This window comes from Arachis hypogaea, chromosome 9 (genome assembly GCF_003086295.3).
Source record: "Arachis hypogaea cultivar Tifrunner chromosome 9, arahy.Tifrunner.gnm2.J5K5, whole genome shotgun sequence".
NCBI lineage: Eukaryota > Viridiplantae > Streptophyta > Magnoliopsida > Fabales > Fabaceae > Arachis > Arachis hypogaea.
Genome location: NC_092044.1, coordinates 8,337,061 through 8,355,959, shown reverse-complemented (window position 1 = coordinate 8,355,959; position 18,899 = coordinate 8,337,061). Strand labels below are relative to the sequence as shown.

The following is an 18,899-nucleotide window of genomic DNA, read 5'->3' as shown; positions in this document are numbered from 1 at the left end:
CTTAGGCGAGGGAACATAGACTTCGAGGAACGCCTGAACAACAACAAAAATAAATACTGTACACAAAAAAACAAAACTACGAGGAACGGAGTGAGACTTGGTAGTGGTACAGATAGAGAATTTATAGACATCTCGTCAAGTTGCATTTGGTGATTTGGATTCAAATTTTAGAGTGGAATATAAAATCCCTTTTAGCATGTCTAGTGAATGTGCCTGTGACTGAGATTGAAGGGCCGAGTTTTATTATGTTTGGTGGTGAGAGATGAAACTAAAATTTTAATTTTAAAATATAAAATTTTAACATTTTTATAAGTTGAGGATATAAAGGATTAAATTTTTTTAGAAATAATAAATTATTATTTTTATTTATAAAAATTAAAAATATTGACATATTTATTTATAGAAAATGAAAATTATTATTTATATTTATGTAATATTGATTTTGCAAGTAAAATTACTCAAATCCTAAATAATTACATAAAATTTTTAAATTATTTTTTGTGAGTCTCATCCTTTTCAATTCTTTTTCTATAGCTCTCTCTTCCCTCTTTTTTCTCACTCATTCACCCTCTAACTCACTCACTCATTATCTGCAACACCTCTGTCAGCTGTGAACTACTATGGTCGCAGCACTATCTCCTTTCCTACTCTCTCTTTCTCTTACTCATTTTTTTCTCTCTTACCTCTTGAACATCAATATAGTCCAGCTATTATCCTTTTCAAAATCACAAAAAGAAACAAATATAGATCAAATCTAAAAATAGAACATGCATATATTCAAAATAAAACCCTAATTTTTTAAATAGAAATAAGTTTAGCAAGGGACTCAACATTGAAGAAGATGCGATTGTAGAAATAGAGGACTCAAAATTGCTACTGAAGTAGAAACCTCCCAAAGGAGGAGGAGGAGATGAAGCTCACGGTGGCAAAAGGAGGAGCCACCATTGATGCACAAAAAAGAAAGAGAAACGACAAAGAAAAGAGAAACATCAATAAGAAGAGAAGAGGAAGGAGAAAAGTGCGAAGATAGAGGACAGAGAGGACGATAGAAAAAGATGGAGGAGAAGGAACACGACTAGAGGAGAGAGAGAGAGAGAGAGAGAGAGAGAGAGAGAGAGAGATGGTGTTGTGGCAGTGGTGATTCATGGCTATAGATGAAGAATTAAAGAGGATGAGACTCACAAAGGGTAGTTTAAGAATTTTATGTAATTACTTAGGTTTGGATAATTTTGCTTGCGAAAGTGAATTCTTTATAGGGACAAACAGTGATATGTCAGCATTTTCAATTTTTATGAATAAAAATGGTAGTTTATCATTTTTAAAAAAAGGAACTAAAACTTTAATAAAATTTTTTTAAAAAAATATCATCTTTTAACTTTTTCAAATTCTAAATCTATTCTCCAATCTCTATATTTATTTTAAACTACGTATAATTTAATTAAATATATTTCATACCAAACATAATACATAAACTTAATTTAGGTTCGATTTTCTAATCTTACAGTCTCTAATCTCCCCTTTAAATACCTCATTAACATACAAAGGCTAGATTTTTTTTTTCAATTATCATTACTCATAAATACACAAAGATCGTCGAACAACGTGTTACATGCACATGCTGATATTTCCATCAATAATGGAGCAACAAGAATAAGGTGACAATAATTGAGGTTGTCAGATATGACATTTCCACTTTAATTATTTTGTCCAGTTATTATTATTTTCCCATGCATTCCTATACATTACCCTACGACCTACTTAAGCTTTTTTATACCATAATGTTTATCAATTATCACTTCATATGCTTCTTCACATTACAACTTCTGAAGTTCTCTGGTCCTATTTTCAGTTTCTTCGCCAGATCAATTCATGAAATAAACGCAAATAATAATTAGGTCCTTCGTCGTTTTCCAAATACAAAGGTTTGTTTCTTTGTAGCATATGTCTAACTTACTATTGATGTGTGTTGATTTATAGTCTATTTTAGAAAATAAAAATATTATTTTTACATTAAATTCAGCTATTATATATTTATATTATTTATCTTATTTTTAATGTATATTTTATATTCTAACATATATTTTATATTAGTGGCTGATTTTAGTATATATTATATATTTAATATAGTTATTTTAAAAATTATATATTTAAAAAATGTAGGACTTGTAATATATAAACAAAAAAAAAATAAATTTTGTTTTGATCTCTCAACCGTTAAGTTAAAAACAATAATGTTTCGGAGTAAAAATACTGTTAATTATGTATAGCTTGTTATATATGCTAAATAAAAGTTTTATAATTTGTTAGCAAAATTATATATATTTTTGTAAACACATTTCACCTTGTTAAGAATGAATGACTTTTGCAGCGGCAGAAGGTTCCAGAAAAGGGGGGGGGGGGGAATGTGAGTGGCAGAAGCATCTGGCTAGAAAAAATGTAGAAATTAATAGAGTTGTTGCTGCTGAAGAATAGGAGAGCTTGTTCCTCTTTCTAATAAGCTGCTTCTCTAATGGATTAAAAAGGTATATGGTCCAGTTAGTTGTTTGTTTAACATGTTTCAATAATCATATTTAATATTTTATATCACTGTATTTGGTTAACTAAATTGATCCATTTGTGTTGATAGATATCTTAAAAGCTTAATTATAAATTATTTTTCAATTTTACTTTATATACTGATTTTTTTTTCTAGATATTTTCTATTTCTGTCATATTTATTCAATTGGAAAAAAAATGAAAACTATCATCACTACAGCTTTGTTTGGATATACGAAAGAAAATAAAAAGAAAGAAAATAAGAGAATAGAAAATGAGAAGAGAGAAAATAAAAAGAAAAGTATAGTTATTTATGCGTTGTTTTGATGAAGAGAAAATAAATAGAAAGAAAATAAAGAAAAAAAAATTTAGTTTGGATGGAATAAAAAGTGGAAAAAAAAAACATAATAATATAAAATTACATTAATATCCTTATAATAAAATAAAGTATAAATATTTTTTTATTAATATTTTGTTGTATTTCATAAATATTATAAAATATTATAATTTTATATATTTAATTTAAATGATTTATCTAATACATATATAATATTTAAATATAAATTTTTATTATAATAATATATTAAAACTATTAAAGCCAAAAGGATAAATATGAAATTTTAATTATGTTTGTCCTTCTCCACCAATATTTTTTGGCAACGTTGAGGAGAAAACTTTTATATAGGCTTTAAGTATTTTTTTGGTTTTTCACTCAATTTCTTTTGTGATCCAAACAATGAAAAATTGAGTTTTTCATCCAATTTCTTCTCTTACATTTTCTTTCCTTCCAAATTCTCTCATCCAAACACAGTGTACAAGTTATGGCATAATTGATGCTACAACACCATCATGCTTATCCCTATCGATCACCATATCAAGTGAAATTTAAAGGGTTCAAGCAGAGCTTGATGTTATAAGATCGAGTCCTTTTTACACTATGAGAAATTTCTGTGGATCCTATGCCATATTCTGATGAGCAGGATCCTCTGTATCAAGAAGCAAGTCCAGAACATACTTAATGACACTAGATAAAGAGAAAGAAAATAATACTAGCTAAGCTTTCAGAAAAGAGAAAAAAGATTTAGAACATTTTATGAGATGGGAAAGGATGAATATATTACAATGTTTGGTACTACTTGTTACAACTGAGATGAACCCTTTTTTTATAGAGGTCTCTGATTGACAACCATATTTACAGAATTTAAATAAGCCTATTATACAATGCCAACTGAAAGATAAGGATAAGCCTTATCTCTTCCTAACTTAACTAGATAAGTGACAGTGGTCACTTTATTTTAGTGCGCTTAATAATTATACATAGTGGGGACCGTTGCTTTAATAGACAGACGATTTAAAATAGTCCTCTGGAAGGGTCCCATCACCGTCTGAATAGGATGATGTGTCATCATAAGTCAAGTTAACAACTCTAAAATTTATATTTGGGTCCTGTAGGTAGATAAGTGGGTCTTCAGTGTTCTCCTTATTAGGATCTTGAACATCTTGCAGATATGGGTCATATAGGTCTAAATATAGGCCTTCAGTGCTATTGGGTATCCCTACATCAATTCTGGTTGGGCTAAGTGGTAAGACATATACTCTAGCACTTAGATCTTCAGAATTCAGGTCTTCTTCAAGATTTCTGCTTGAAGTTGGGAGATGTCTGGATCCCCACAGTTGATGCTGGTCAAGCATGTTGTATAACATTCCTCTCTATGCATCAAGTGGAGCATACATGGAGAATAATCGGATCAGATGAGATTGTGCTTGAGTGTTATTACACAAGATATGGTATAAATGAAAGATTGGAACTATGATGGTACATGTATATATAGAAGACAAAGCCCAGATGTACCACATCATTTCTTCTGGTATAGGTCCTTGGATTATTGGTATAGTGTAGAAAGACGTGTCCATGTTGAAGTACATTGGGTTTGGATGAATTTCGGTTATGACAAGAAGCTAGTGTAACTAGTAAAATAGGATTTGTCTGGCTAGAATAGCTATTTGAAATTCTGTCCGTGGTCTTGTTTTGAGGGGAAAAAGGGGCCACTATTTCTTTTGTACGGGCTTCTGTGGAGCGGACAATCAGAAAATAAAATTGTCTATGGATAATTGTGTGTATTCATTGTGTAGATGTAAATGACTGATTTTGGGATTAGTTCTTTAGTAGGTTTAGAAAGATAATCAACAAGAGTAGCACTTCATTTCAAAATACACTTAAGAGTTTTTTTTCTGGGTGTTGTGATATCTCCTAGGAACTCTTGGTGTAGTACTCCCAAAAACTTAGGAAAAGTACTATTGATGAGTTGAAATCTTTCATACTCAGAAAGGTTGTTAACCCATCCACAGAGATTGCCAGTCATTCGATTTATGAAATTTGTAAGGACTTGTGTACTTGAAATATTTGGATTAGCCATGTTGGTTTCAATTCAAGTACCAAATTCTTTCAACCTTTCTCTGTATCTTGAAGGTGGAATATCATCAAAGATGAACTATTTGTTAGAAGTTTTTACTTCAAAAGATCGTGTTTGTGGAGGATTAACTGAAGTTGTTGGTTCATCTTTTTCAAAGATTATTTCTTCCTCTTCTTCTTCTATTGGATTGACCATGGCTATTGCTGAAAGGTCTGCCACATAGTCTTCTTCGAACCATTCAACATACTCAGCTGAATCTTCAATGGTTTCTTCTGTAGATTCATCAGTGATTTCTCTAACATCTGATTGATCATTCAGAGTGAGAGCATTAGTTGTCTGGCCTGGGACAGGTGATCCTTCTTCAATGCCATTGTCTTTTGAAGGAGGATCAGTAGATGTACTTTCTCTAAAAAGATTTCTTGGCCTCTAGGGAGGGTGATGCTCGGGTTGGAGAGGTGGTTATGGTTGGATTTGGGATGAATAATGTTATATTTGGGGCATATTTTTTGGTGTTGACTTGTCTGGCTAAAGGATAAGTGGATTTGAAGATGGATTCATAATTTGGGGTTTCAGGTGGTGAATATGTTGAAGAAAATAAGACATGTGAATATGATGGATATGGTTTAGGATACATCCAATGCTTGAGGCACAGCCGTTCTGTGTCTATCCATTTCAATCTGACGATGCTGGGATTTAACTTGGGCCAGTTCTCTGTCTTTCTTGTGGAACTCCAGGCCAATATACTTATTCTCAATATAGGCTTTGAGTTCTTGATCAAGCTGAAAAGCTTGTCTGGAAAGCTGGTCTCTGAGTTCAGCAATTTGTTCTGCAAAAGAATCTATTTGCATAGAAAGTCCCTCTATTTTTTCGACAAGAGCATCAAGAGTGTGGTCTATACGGAATAATACTTTATTTTGGCTGACTAAATTGTCTGTATGCCAATTGAGGACTTCATCTTGAGGGGTGGTTGCTTGATGTCCATGTGGAGTAATTCTCTGAGGAATCACATAAGGTCTTCTAGTGATCTTCTTTTCATTAGTCTGTGTCACTAGAGGTAGAAATTCTTCTTCATAAGGCCTGAGGATTGCAATACACGGAATAGTTTCAACTGAATGATAAGAATAATCTGTGAGACCTTTTTGGAATAGTTTTTTCCTCCTGAACTTTGGGACTATATTTGCATCATCAGAGGGTTCAGCTCTTTTGTAAGAGCAATGAGCTTGTTGTGAATTTTTCTTTTTTCTTGTTCGTTAGATGCCTGTCATAATCATCATCATTTGTGTCACTCCATTGTTCAGCACAGTCACAATCAGAGTCACACATAAAGGGATCAACATCTCAGATGAAATGGACATTAATATGAGAAACATATATAGGTCTTCCATTTTCATAGAAATGCACCAGCAGATCATCTTGATCGTGAGTAGTTTGTACTCGAATTGGAGAGATCATATTAATCCTTCTAAAAGATGATCCTCGTAGGGGAGTTTGTTTGACTACTCCTGATTTCTGGAAATTAGTAGTCACCGTTCTATTACTATTGTGGACAATAGTTGGTAGAGCTGTAGTATGAACATCAATCTGTTCTTTGGAGAAGGCTTTCTTATAATCAGTAATCCATTCTAATACAATAATAGAAGAAAGTTCTTCAGTGGTGATAATCTTTGGAATGTTTACAATTGCTAGTCCTCTGGCATTATCAGTGAACATGAATAATGCTTCTTCTATGGTGTTTGGGAGATTGAGATCAAGAGCATGGTCGTGGACTCTGTAGAGGACTTGGTGGTGTAAAGTAGCCTGTTCAGCATTGGAGTCTTGGATTACTCCAACTAGCTATATTTGAATCTTCAGTCTATGAGGTATCGTTGAGTCTGATAACCTCATGGTGAAATTAGAAGCTATAGTAAGGATAACACTTCCGTTTGAAAGTGTAGTGACGAATACTCCAATCAAGGCATGTTGGTAATCCTTGAAAGTAGTATCCAAGAGAACAACCTTGGCTATTACAGAAAGAGATCTTCTTTCATGAAGAGTTAGAACAAGTCTAACTGCTCCTAGATGTAAATGGGTGTAGCCTTGAAGAACTTGAGATGCTGACCCACTGGAATTGGCGGTCAAGGAAGGAGTTACGGAGTAAGAGGAGGTCCTTTAGGGTGAAGGAAGAGACGAAAGAGGGGGGAAGGTAGAAAAAATGAAAGGGCGTGAGGGTGTTAGTGCAGGAGCTAGAGGTCGAGGCAGCGAAAGACAGAGGTTGGTGATGATGGCGTTGGGGTGGCGGAAGCTATCGACCCAAAAGTTGGAGAGGAATGTATTTTGGTCGTCCTTGAAGAAGGAGATGTTGGGATCCGGTGGATGCCGGTGTGGCGGAAAAAATGAAAGGGCGCGGTAGTGATGGTGTAGGTACAAGGAAGGGATTACAATCGGCAGTATTCGTAGGGAATTTGTGAAGATTTATAATTTGGGAAAGAAGAGTAAGTGATAGAGTTGAGGTTGAAGATAAAGGATGTAGGTAATTTTGAAATTTTATTAAAAGTCAATAAAAAATTAGGATGGTTTGGATACTTTTATCACACAAAACCCATTTTTTATGGGTATAACGTTAGTTTCCTTGTTTAATGGGTACTTTTATTTGTGTTCAAAAAATTCATTAGGATTTTTTTATTTCATTCTTCTCCGCGTGAATTCTAAAGCAATACAATTTGAGTAATTTTCAAAAGGAAGTCGATCTTCAATTCGGTCCAACCGACCAATTTTCGGTTAGTTTTCTTGTCTATTATTAGTTCTCTTGTTGGCCAATTTTCTCAATAATTCGAACCATCTTCTCTATCAGTCCTCGATTCATCAATCGGTTATTAAGCTTGTTAGAATATATTATGATCAATTTTGCATATATAAATCTTCATTATAGGATATTATATGTTTATTATTTCGATTCTTTTAACATTTATAAATACTCTTCTATATTGTATTATTGCATACAATTTGAATAGACACAAATCCTTTATCTATTATTCTCTTTTAAGTTTTATTCTTTCTAACATGGTATCAAAGTTATGATATTCTCCTTGAAGATGAAATATTGTTTTTCTTATGAATTACCATATTTTTTACACTTTTTTTTATGTCATTTTTTCTTGTCTTTTTTTATTTTTTAAATTTTTTTACCTCACCGATTAGTCTATCCTCCCTATCTTGTGATTTTTCGAGTCTAATGAATCAAACACCATTGCATCTGCTATTTATCTATTCTCATAAAAAAATCAGATATTTTTTATCACTTTTTGACAATTTATCATCTTTCAATATTTTACCATTTTTTCGGAATTTGTCACTCTTTTGATAATTTTTGAGTATTTTTTTGACAATTTACTATTTTTTGTGACACTTTTGTCTATACTTTTTTATGGCAGTTTTGTCATCAATTTTTCTTTACAGCAGTATCGACTGTATTTTCTTTCATCAATTCATTTTTTTTAGTAGTTCTGTTCCATGAGTTTATATAATTTTTTTGTTTTACTGTTTTAAATAAGTTTCAAGTTCGAGTGACATTTTGAGCTTGAGACTTGAGTTTGAAGGGGACAGGACCATGAAAACCCCTCCTTTCTGTATAAGATTCAGTCCACTCCACTCCACTCCGTTTCCAAACATTTCCACATCTTTTTCACCATGTCGGCCTCTTCCATCAGTTTCGCCATCTCATTTAACACACTTCCTGCGCTTGGTCCTTTCCGCACCGGATCCCCACCATTCCTCGCTTTGCTTTCGGTTCGTAAAGTGCTTGACATGGACCCTTGTTCGCATCTTCATTCACAGCATGCTCATTCGCTGTACTCTGCTTCTTTCTCTCAAGCATTTTTTCAAACACATTGTCTGCACTTTGCTTTCCTTCATCTTCTTCCTCAGTTCATCTCGCTTCGTGCGCAATACATTCCCTATGATGTTCATGTTCGTGCACATGATTATCCTGGTGGTTGATTGACACCGTGTTGGGCTCCTGGTTCCTGGTTAGATGGTAAGGGAACTGGATACATGCTTTGTTTTCGTGCTTTTATATTGGAAATCAGTGTATTTAGACGTAATTGAGAAGTTTATATAAAGCCTAACATAATTAAGAAGTTTAGAAATAATTGTTTAAGTTTGTAATAAGGATAGAAATATAAACTTGATTGGTCGAGGGGTTGGCTCACTGGTATGCTCTAAAAATTGTGGGGTTCGAGTTTCGTGCATTTAGCAAGACATTGGCGAAATCCTCAAGTAGAGCTTAAATCCAAGTTGGATTGGTTTTGGCCTACCGAGTTACGAGATATTATAAGAAATAAAAAAAAAAGTAAACATGATGCACAAACAATCCATTTTTCCTTCTATTCTCTATTTTGTAATTCCAAACATGAGGAGGGAAAGGGAAACTCATTGTTTTTCTTCTCTTTTCTTCCCTGTCCCTCCAAACTCGCAAGCAAAGCCTAGTTGTTGTTTCTTAAGGTATTTATTTCCAATGTATATAAATTGCAGGGAAGGAGATGTGATTGTCATCTAGAAAATCTACCGTAAACATGGAGGCTTATGCATCTAAAATTGTAGAGAGAGTCACAGATTTTATACTGGATGTGAGTATTCGACATCTTAGTTACATTATCTGTTACAAGGGGAACCTTGATGAACTGAATAGCAGCATTGTTGCTCTTGAGGGAGAAAGAGATAATGTGAAACATGATGTTGATGATGCTGAAAATAATGTAAAAGGAATTGAATCTAATGTGAGAGCCTGGTTTGACAAGGTGGAGAAAAAGATAGAAGATTGCAAGGAGTTTCAGGCTGATGATGCTCACAAAAAGACAGGGTGTTCTAGGGGTATTCTTCCTTTCTTGTGGTATAGACATAAACTGGGAAGGAAAGCTAGGAAAATGACGATGGATATCAAGTTGCTGAAGGATGAAAAGTTTACCAAAGTTTCTTATCGGCAGCATCCAAGGTCTGCAGATATTGCTTTGTCTAATGCTGGCTATGAGGAATTTGAATCTAGAAAAGATATAATGAAAAAGATAATGGTAAAACTTGAAGATTCTACTGTGAGGATGATTGGAGTGCATGGGCCAGGTGGTGTTGGCAAGACCACTTTAGTTAAAGAAATTGCTAAGGAGGCTAGAGATAGAAAGTTGTTTAGTGTGGTGGTTATAGTAAGCATAACAAAAAATCCAAATCGACAAAAAGTTCAAGAAGAAATTGCATACAATTTGGGATTGACTTTTGAAGGGGAAGGTGAGATTGGGAGAGCAGATCGTTTAAGGAGAAGATTGATGCAAGAGAAGGAGAACACCCTTGTGATACTTGATGATCTTTGGGATGGATTAGACTTGAATATGTTAGGGATACCATTTGATGATGATGATTTAAGCCACGTGACTATGAAAGATAGGTTGGACTTTGGCTGCCAAATGACCCAGGTGGAAAAACCATCTAGTCATTATGATGGTAACAAGTTGTTGGATTCAGGAAGTACATCAGGGACCTTACCCAATGAGGTGTGTTTGAGACAGGAGAGTGGCAAAAGTGAAAAGGGTTTCAGCTACAAAATGGTGAAAGATGAAAATTTTTCTGGTGTCTATAGAGGGTGCAAAATTTTGCTTACTTCAAGAATTAAAGAGGTACTTTCTGGTAAAATGAATGTTAAGGAAAATTCAATTTTCCCTGTGATGGAGTTGAAAGACGAGGAAGCTGTGAAATTATTTAAGGCAGCAGCTGAAATAGATGAAGATTCCAAGTTTGAACCAGAAATTGTTAAGAAGCATTGTGGAGGGTTACCTATGGCAATACTTACTGTTGGAAAGGCACTGAAGAATAAAAGTAAGTTAGTGTGGGAAGAGGTCCTAGAAAAACTTAACAAGCAGGAACTAATGGGAGTGCAAAAATCTATGGAGATTTCTGTGAAGATGAGTTACGACCATCTAGAGAGTGAAGAGCTCAAGTCCATTTTCTTACTTTGTGCGCAAATGGGTCACCAACCATTAATTGTGGACCTGGTGAAGTATTCCTTTGGTTTGGGTATACTTAAAGGTGTCCATACACTAAAAGATGCTCGTGAAAGAATATGTACGTCAATCCAGAAGCTGAAAGATTCAAGTCTGATGCTGGAAGAAAATTCTAGTGATCATTTCAATATGCATGATATGGTTCGGGATGCTGCTCTGTCTATAGCACAAAAGGAACATAATGTATTTACCTTGAGAAATGACAAGCTAGATGATTGGCCCAGCGAACTTGAGAGGTGCACTGTTATTTCTATATACAAAAGTGATATCGTTGATGAGCTCCCTGAAGTTATAAATTGTCCTCAGCTTAGGGTCTTCCATATTGACGGTGATGATCTTCATTTGGATATACATGACAAGTTTTTTGAAGGAATGAAGAAACTCAGGGTTTTAATATTGACTGGAATTCATCTATCAAGCCTACCATCTTCAATTGAATGCTTATCAAACCTCAGAATGCTTTGTTTGGAGAGATGTGTTCTAGGTGACTTGTCCATCATAAGATATCTGAAAAAGTTAAGAATTCTCAGCCTTTCAGGATCCAAAATTAAAGCTTGGCCAGGTGATTTAGCGGGCTTGAGTAAGCTACATTTGTTGGACATTAGCGACTGTACCATAGTCAATTCGATTTCACCTAAATTTATATCAAGCTTGACTTGTTTGGAAGAGTTGTATATGAGAAAGAGCTTGATTAATATGGAAGTGGAAGGAGAGACAAATCAAAGCCAAGTTTCAATTCTTTCTGAGCTGAAGCAGTTGCATCAATTGAAACTTGTAGATATGTGCCTCCCAAATGCTGAAGTTTTGCCAGCGGATGTGTTCTTTGACAAGTTAGATGATTACAAGATTGTGATAGGAGATTTCAAGATGCTTTCAATCAGTGATTTCAAGATGCCAAACAAGTATGAAGCTTCAAGAACTTTGGCGCTCCAGTTAAGATCTGGCATAAACATTCACACCCTCAAAGGAATCAAAATGCTGTTTAAGAGAGTGGAGAATCTGCTATTGGGTGAGCTGAATGGAGTTCAAAATGTTTTCTATGAGCTGAGTTTGGATGGATTCCCAAACCTTAAACACTTGTCCATCATAAATAACTCTGGCATTGAATATATTGTGAACTCAATGGAAATGTCACACCCTCATATAGTTTTTCCCAATTTAGAATCTCTCAACCTCTTCAACTTGATGAACATAAAGGAGATATGTTGCAGTCCTGTTAGAGGTGCCTCGTTCTCCCAATTAAAGACCATCAAGGTCAAGATGTGCACTCAACTGAAGAATATATTCTCCTTTTACATTGTTAAATTTCTTACTAGTCTAAAAACAATTGATATCTCTAAATGTGATTACTTGGAGGAGATTGTTCTTGATGAAAGAGAAGTGTCTGATAAGGTTGAGTTTCATAAGTTATGCTCTTTGACACTGCAAGAGTTGCCGTCATTTATTGGTTTCTACACCAATAGCAAGATGATCTCCATGCCTCAGTTGATGGATAGGGAAGAAAGAAGAACTGATCAAGTAGAAAGTGTCAACTTACAGGATGAGCAGTGTGTCAGGACTTCATTTTCTCTCTTTGGTGAAAAGGTATGGTATTACTTAAAATAGGACCTTCCTTCAGCTTACATTAATTTATGATTGAAGTTTTTATAAGCTGGTGCAAATATAGTAACTTTGCATGTATTCTTGCAGGTTGAAATCCCAAACTTGGAGAGCTTGAAGGTTTCATCAATTGACATCGATTATATGTGGAGTGACCAAATTTCAAGTTTCTGCTTTGAGAACTTAATAAAATTAACTGTGGAAGTTTGTTGTAACTTGACCTATTTATGTTCACTGTCTGTTGCTAAAAGTTTGAACAAACTGAAAGGTCTGTTTGTAAGTGGGTGCCGGAAGATGGAAAAGTTATTCATCACTGAAGGAAACACTGATGACTATTCAGAGGTGAGTAGGATTGTACTGTATAACTTTGTAATTGACTTCTAATATCATGTACATGTTTTATAATCCTCTGATCATTTTTCTTATCATTTATGCATTTACACAACACCCCCTGCGCGCAAGTTCATCGCTTTGGTATCTGATTTCATTATCTGTTGGCTTTGTAATGAAACAGGTTCACATCTTTCCGAAGTTGGAAGAAATCCATCTCACCAATATGGGGATGTTAAAGGACATATGGCCAGTTAAAGTCCATGCCGGTTCCTTTCCGAAACTCATTTCTGTGCATATTGATGGGTGCAAAAAGCTTGAAAAGATTTTTCCTAGTCACATGGAAGGTTGCTATCAGAGTTTAGACAGCTTGAAAGTTATCAATTGTGAGGCAGTGGAAGTTATTTTTGAATGTCCTTTAAAAAATGATGCATCTCTAGCTGACATGAAATTGCAACTTATTCTCTTACAAAGTCTCCCAAATCTGAACAAAGTTTGGAGCAGAGATCCAGAAGGTGTTGTTGACTTCAAAAGTTTGCGAAGTATAAAGGTTTCTAATTGTGAAAAATTGAGCAATGTCTTGCCTGCTTCTATAGCCAAAGGTCTTAAAAAACTTGAAGAATTATCGATAAAGTCATGTGGTGAAATGGAGGAAATTGTTGATACAGGCTCAGAAACAAACAATGAACAATTGGAGTTTCCAGAAGTAACCTCCATGGAATTATGTTACCTACGTAACATTAGGCATTTCTATAATGGGAGACAAAGCATAGAATGCCCGAAACTGAAGCGGTTGGTTGTAAATAGTTGTGTGAAGCTGAGAGCATTCACAACTGATGAAGAAGGAATACCGGTTTTCTCAGCAGAAAAGGTACAAATGCTCGTAAACTACATCTTTCTTGTCTTATAAGAATCTTGTCAAGAATCAGTTAATGTAATCAATATTTTAATTGGTACTCCAATTTTCTAGATGGCATTATAATACAAGGGGAGTCATGTTTTAGTGATTGAAAATTTTAGTTATATTATTGGTGAATCTGCCCTAAGGGAAATATGGAAAATTATGTGTTAATAAATAATAATTGGGAATTTCAGTTATTTTACTCTTGAATATGATGAAAAGATTATTCATATATTATTAGTTATCATGTTACATGCATTCCATTTACTGGAACTGCAACTGAGATCCCCAATTTTATTACGCATTGATTTCCTAAAATCCAACATATGGATCAAAGAAACATTGTAAATGACTTGTAGTTCTGCAGTGTATATATTTAAATGTTAAATTTAAGATACTATTAGTGGACCAACATTTTACATAGTTAGCTAATAATCTATTCCCAAAATATTAATATTTGGTCTGCTGTAATAATGATCACAAACTTCAATTTGAGAAATTCTCAGTTCTTGGAACGTGGAAACGTTTTGACATATACAATTGATTTGAACATGTGATCAAATCACAAGGGAAGCCTTCTAAGCATTTATCTCTCGATATTCTAGAATTAATTTTGAATAGGTTGTATATATAATATATGTGAATGTTCATTCATCGCTAGGTAATCTCTAACTTGGAGTATATGGATATTGACTCAAAAGAAGCAAAGTGGTTGAAGCGCAACATACGGAAGTACCATATGCATTGCTTGAAACAACTTTGCTTGCGGTCACTGCCAAATGTTGAGATTCTCTACTGGTTTCTGCATCGAATTCCTAATCTAGAAAGATTGGAATTGAGTTCCCCTCACTATGACATTCAAGAGTTAGTGCCAAGTGGAAATACAGCACTCCAGGAAAGGTTGGGAACGGTACTACAGCTTAAGGAACTGATTGTCACCTCATCAAACATCAAAGATATTGGATTTGAAAGGGACCCAGTTCTTCAGAGAGTAGAGCGCTTGGTCCTATTTTACTGCAGAAAATTAATCAACTTGGTGAAACCCTCAGTGTCCTTAACTCACTTGACATACTTGGAAATATATTATTGTTCTGAATTGAAAAGCTTAATGTCATCTTCAACTGCAAAGAGCTTGGTTCAACTCACAACAATGAAGATAAGCGACTGTAAATTGAAGGAAATAGTCATCAATGAGGGAAATGCCAAAGACACACAGGTGGACATTGTATTTGGCAAGTTGATAACAATAGAATTTAGGTCACTGAAAAAACTCACAAGTTTTTGTAGCTGTAAGAACTGTGAGTTTTCATTCCCATCGTTGGAGAAACTGATTTTGAGAAATTGCCCAAAGATGACAACGTTCACAGAGAGTGACATAAAAGCACCAAAGCTACAAAATGTACTTTCCGTTGATGAAAGAGAGGAGGAGATATGGTATTGGGAAGGTGATTTGAATGCCACAATTAAAAAGGCCTTTGCTGAAAAGGTATGCATCATTCCTTAGATACTCATTTCCATGTTTTATTAAAAATAAAATTTTTGGAAGTACTGCATGTTCTTCTTAAAGAATTATGTGGAAAAAACATATCTCTTTTATTATATAAAAATCACTGATTTTAAAATATTTTTATATAATTTACTAATAAAAATATATAATACTTAATTACTTGCCAGAATCAAATGTTTGTTAGTAAATTGTTAAAGGTATTACTAGAGAAAATTTTTAAAGGTATCCAAGTTATTTTTATATAATAAAAAGATACATTTTCAAAATATTTTCTTTTAATTTTCTAAGCATACTTTTTATTTTTAATAAAAAATATTATTGTATTGAAGTGAATATTAATAAAAGTGATATGTTTTAACGGTATTGTCAATATAATTTTTATTTAGAAAAACAATAATTCAATACTATATCCTATTTTTATCCTCAATGTTTCTATATTATTTCAATTTTATCCTTAATGTTTGGTTCTAATTTTACCCCTGACATTTCAATATATTTCAATTATCCCTAAGTTGGACAATGATGTGACAATCTTATGCCAGAATTATCACGTTAGTTACAGACAATTGAAACAATTAAATATTGTATTTTTGAAACTTTTCAAAAAATTCAAGGACAAAAAGTATATTTACCCATTACTTTTTATTTTTATTTGTCAAATCTTATATTATTAATATTATTGTTAATTAACAATGCAATAAACAAGTGCTTATTTATATTAAAATTTAATTATTCAAATGTAAGTTAGCTTACACTCATTCCTTGCCTGGATCTTGGTTTTTATATTTGATTGGGGTTGTCTGTGTTTTATTATATTTAAGAATTTCAAAATAATTCTTAAATGATTATTGTGGAGAGTTAAACATGGTCCCTTCGAGTTATATTCGATACAAATTCTTTAACTAAACTATAATTTCTTTTTGTGTTTATTGTATTCTGTATTGTATAAAAAATTAAAAGCAACCTTACAATGATGCTGGGATGCTAATATATACAACATTTTTGAAGGTGGAGTCTATGATGGCTATTCCATGTTGTCTATGCAGCTTTGACAATATTTAAAAGGTGTTGTTAAAATTAAAGTCACATTTTTATACTATTCAACAATACTTTTAAATTTTCTTTTTCAGATTGAAAAGTATTTTCAAATAGTGGAAAAAACAGCTAAATTTAAACAACACATTTTATTTTATTTAAAAAAAATGGTTCCAAATAGTAAAAAATGTTACCTTAATTTTTACATTTTTTTAGTGTTGTCAAAGTTACATAACCATTATAACATACACCAGTTTTCAAACCTATATGAGAACAAGAATAATACTTAATATGTTTTGAATTATTTGGTTCTCTTTTTTATGTTCTAGTATGCATGAATGAGCTGTGTTTTGAAAAATATATACAACACTCTAAATTCCTAAACCTATTTTACTGTATGTACAAGTAAAATAGTTTTTGTTCCGAAGGTTACCTGAAACTGAGTTGCTTTTGGGCCTAGACGTGAGGTCCCTCGTGGGGAGGTGGAGGGTGATACCTGCAAGAGACTTTGATACTTAAGTTAGCAAGAGTTTAAGCAGATTTTTAATAGATTGTTAGTGTATTTATAGTAAAAAAGTTAACGACCTTTAGAGTAGTTCCACCTTTGACGGTGGATGACCGTTCCTTTTATCTTATCTTAAGAAGTTGTTGATATTTCCTTTCTAGATAGAGAGATGATAGGAAATATTTTAGGAGTTGGTTGCTTATTCAAATAAGTAGAGCTGATATCTCGTTGTCGTGCCCGACCTCTATGAGGTTAGGTAGAAGAGGCCACCTTTGTTGGATGGGCTTTTAACCTTTTTGGGTCTGGCTTTACGTTTTGGGCTAGGGAATGAACAGTTTTTATTTTGGAATTCTTAAGAAACCTGCTTGATTTACATATTCAGCAAGTTAGCCGTTTTTAATTATGATTAACAAACACTTTCAAGACAGCATTTAGGATGCATAAAAATAAAGTAAAAATAATATGATAATGTTTGTGAGACAATAATCCAAAGTTATCGTATTAAACTTAACATTTATAATTCCATGCATATAACATTCGTACTTGTATACTTATTACATCTACTAATACTTATTTTTTTTCAGCAGTAACTAATGAATACAAAATAAAGTAATTTCAGGCTGATTTTTATTTTGTCACAAACATTTCTGAAATAATATATACAACTGGTAGGAAACACAAAATGAATAGTGACTTAAACTCATTATTAAAGTGAATAATAATTTTCGTTTCTTGATTTTATCTTTATAGGTTTCTTTTGAATACAGATCTCATCTTAAGCTTTCCCATTATCCTGAGTTAGAACAAGTATGGTGTGGTAAATACTTGGTGCAACGGAATAGCTTTCACTGTCTGAAAACTTTGTCGGTGGAGAATTGTGGTTTCCTTGTGCATGTACTTCCTTCTCATTTGCTTCCTTACTTCAAGAATTTAGAGGAGTTGGTAGTTGACAGTTGTGATCAAGTGCAAGTCATCTTTGAGATAAATGTTAAAGGGGTGACAGAAATGTTGGGAATGTTCCGTTTGAAAAAGTTGTCCATAAGGAATCTACCAAAACTGGAGCATGTGTGGGACAATGATCCTCACGGTATTATTGGCCTTAAAGTTCTGCAAGACGTGAGAATTTATCAATGTCACAGCCTCAAATACGTTTTTCCAGCATCCATGGCTAAAGATCTTACCATGCTCAAAGAGCTATCAGTTGAAAGCTGTGAGCAATTGGTTGAAATTTTTGGGGACAACGAAACAGCTCTAGAAAGGGATACTAAATCATTTGTGTTTCCTAGTCTTAAATCATTGATGCTAAACACATTGCCATTGCTCAAATGCTTCTATCCTGGATTGCACAAGCTAGATTTTCCTGTGCTAAAGGAAGTACAAGTACATCCAAGTAAGTGGGTGATACTGAATTGTCAAGAGGCTTATCCAGAGGAGCAAGTCTCTATCACTGTAGAAAAGGTACTTCTAACTCTTGGTGTGTGGTTACTAAAACAGTTCCAAATGCCCTGAATATTGATAGAAAATTATGTTTAGTTTCAATGAATTTTCAAAATGTGGCTAATTCTTCCTTTTCTCGTTTATTTAATGAAATTTACATGTTTCATTCATAAGATAAACGATAAACTGCTACTTTTGCAACTTTTTCACAACTAATGCAAATCTTGAATAGATTGATTTTGTTGGTTTTCTTTTTCCTTTTGTTTAACGGAAAGTATGCTTGTGTGTTGCCTTAATTAATAAGAGAATCGTTCATGCATGTATGAAAAAATAAGACATTTAAACATACAAAAATTATTAATCAAAATACACAAACTTTATCAAATAATAAGAAAACATACCAAAAATCTAGAGATTAATAAGAGGTTAGCTCAAGCTTGACCTAGAGAGAGACGAAAAAATAGAACACAGTTATGGTTCCAATTAAAGGGAGCTTTGGAGTAGAGGCTGAATTGTCTTTGTATAACTTCAAGGTCGCAGGGTGATGCCAGAATCAAGTTAGGCTGCCCATTTACACCCTTTAGGCTTGGACTTTCTTTGAACCTTGCAT

The 18,899-nt window shown here is 33.5% G+C and overlaps 1 protein-coding gene and 1 long non-coding RNA gene across 4 annotated transcripts in view; one reads left to right on the top strand and one right to left on the bottom strand.

The window, feature by feature from the left end:
• The first annotated feature begins 1,791 nt into the window (after positions 1–1,791).
• LOC112710246 (uncharacterized) overlaps positions 1,792–18,899 on the top strand; it is a 35,861-nt gene continuing 18,753 nt past the window's right edge. For 2 of the 3 annotated variants that reach the window (XR_011866198.1, XM_025762405.3), the window contains exons 1-7: positions 1,792–1,922; positions 2,369–2,522; positions 9,459–12,559; positions 12,665–12,916; positions 13,089–13,775; positions 14,467–15,291; positions 17,603–18,310. Coding sequence is in view for 2 of the 3 variants with exons in the window: in XM_025762405.3 (XP_025618190.1) it covers positions 9,500–12,559; positions 12,665–12,916; positions 13,089–13,775; positions 14,467–15,291; positions 17,603–18,310 (5,532 nt within the window). In the remaining variant the exon portion in view is untranslated. Of the gene's footprint in view, positions 1,923–2,368; positions 2,523–8,501; positions 8,962–9,458; positions 12,560–12,664; positions 12,917–13,088; positions 13,776–14,466; positions 15,292–17,602; positions 18,311–18,899 lie in introns of those variants that run through there. The other variant, XM_025762406.3, reaches the window with a different exon arrangement.
• Positions 14,296–17,082, bottom strand: LOC140175429 (uncharacterized). Its single transcript, XR_011866199.1, has 2 exons — positions 16,933–17,082; positions 14,296–16,843 (listed from the first exon to the last, which is right to left on the bottom strand). It is a non-coding gene; the product is annotated as an uncharacterized lncRNA (long non-coding RNA).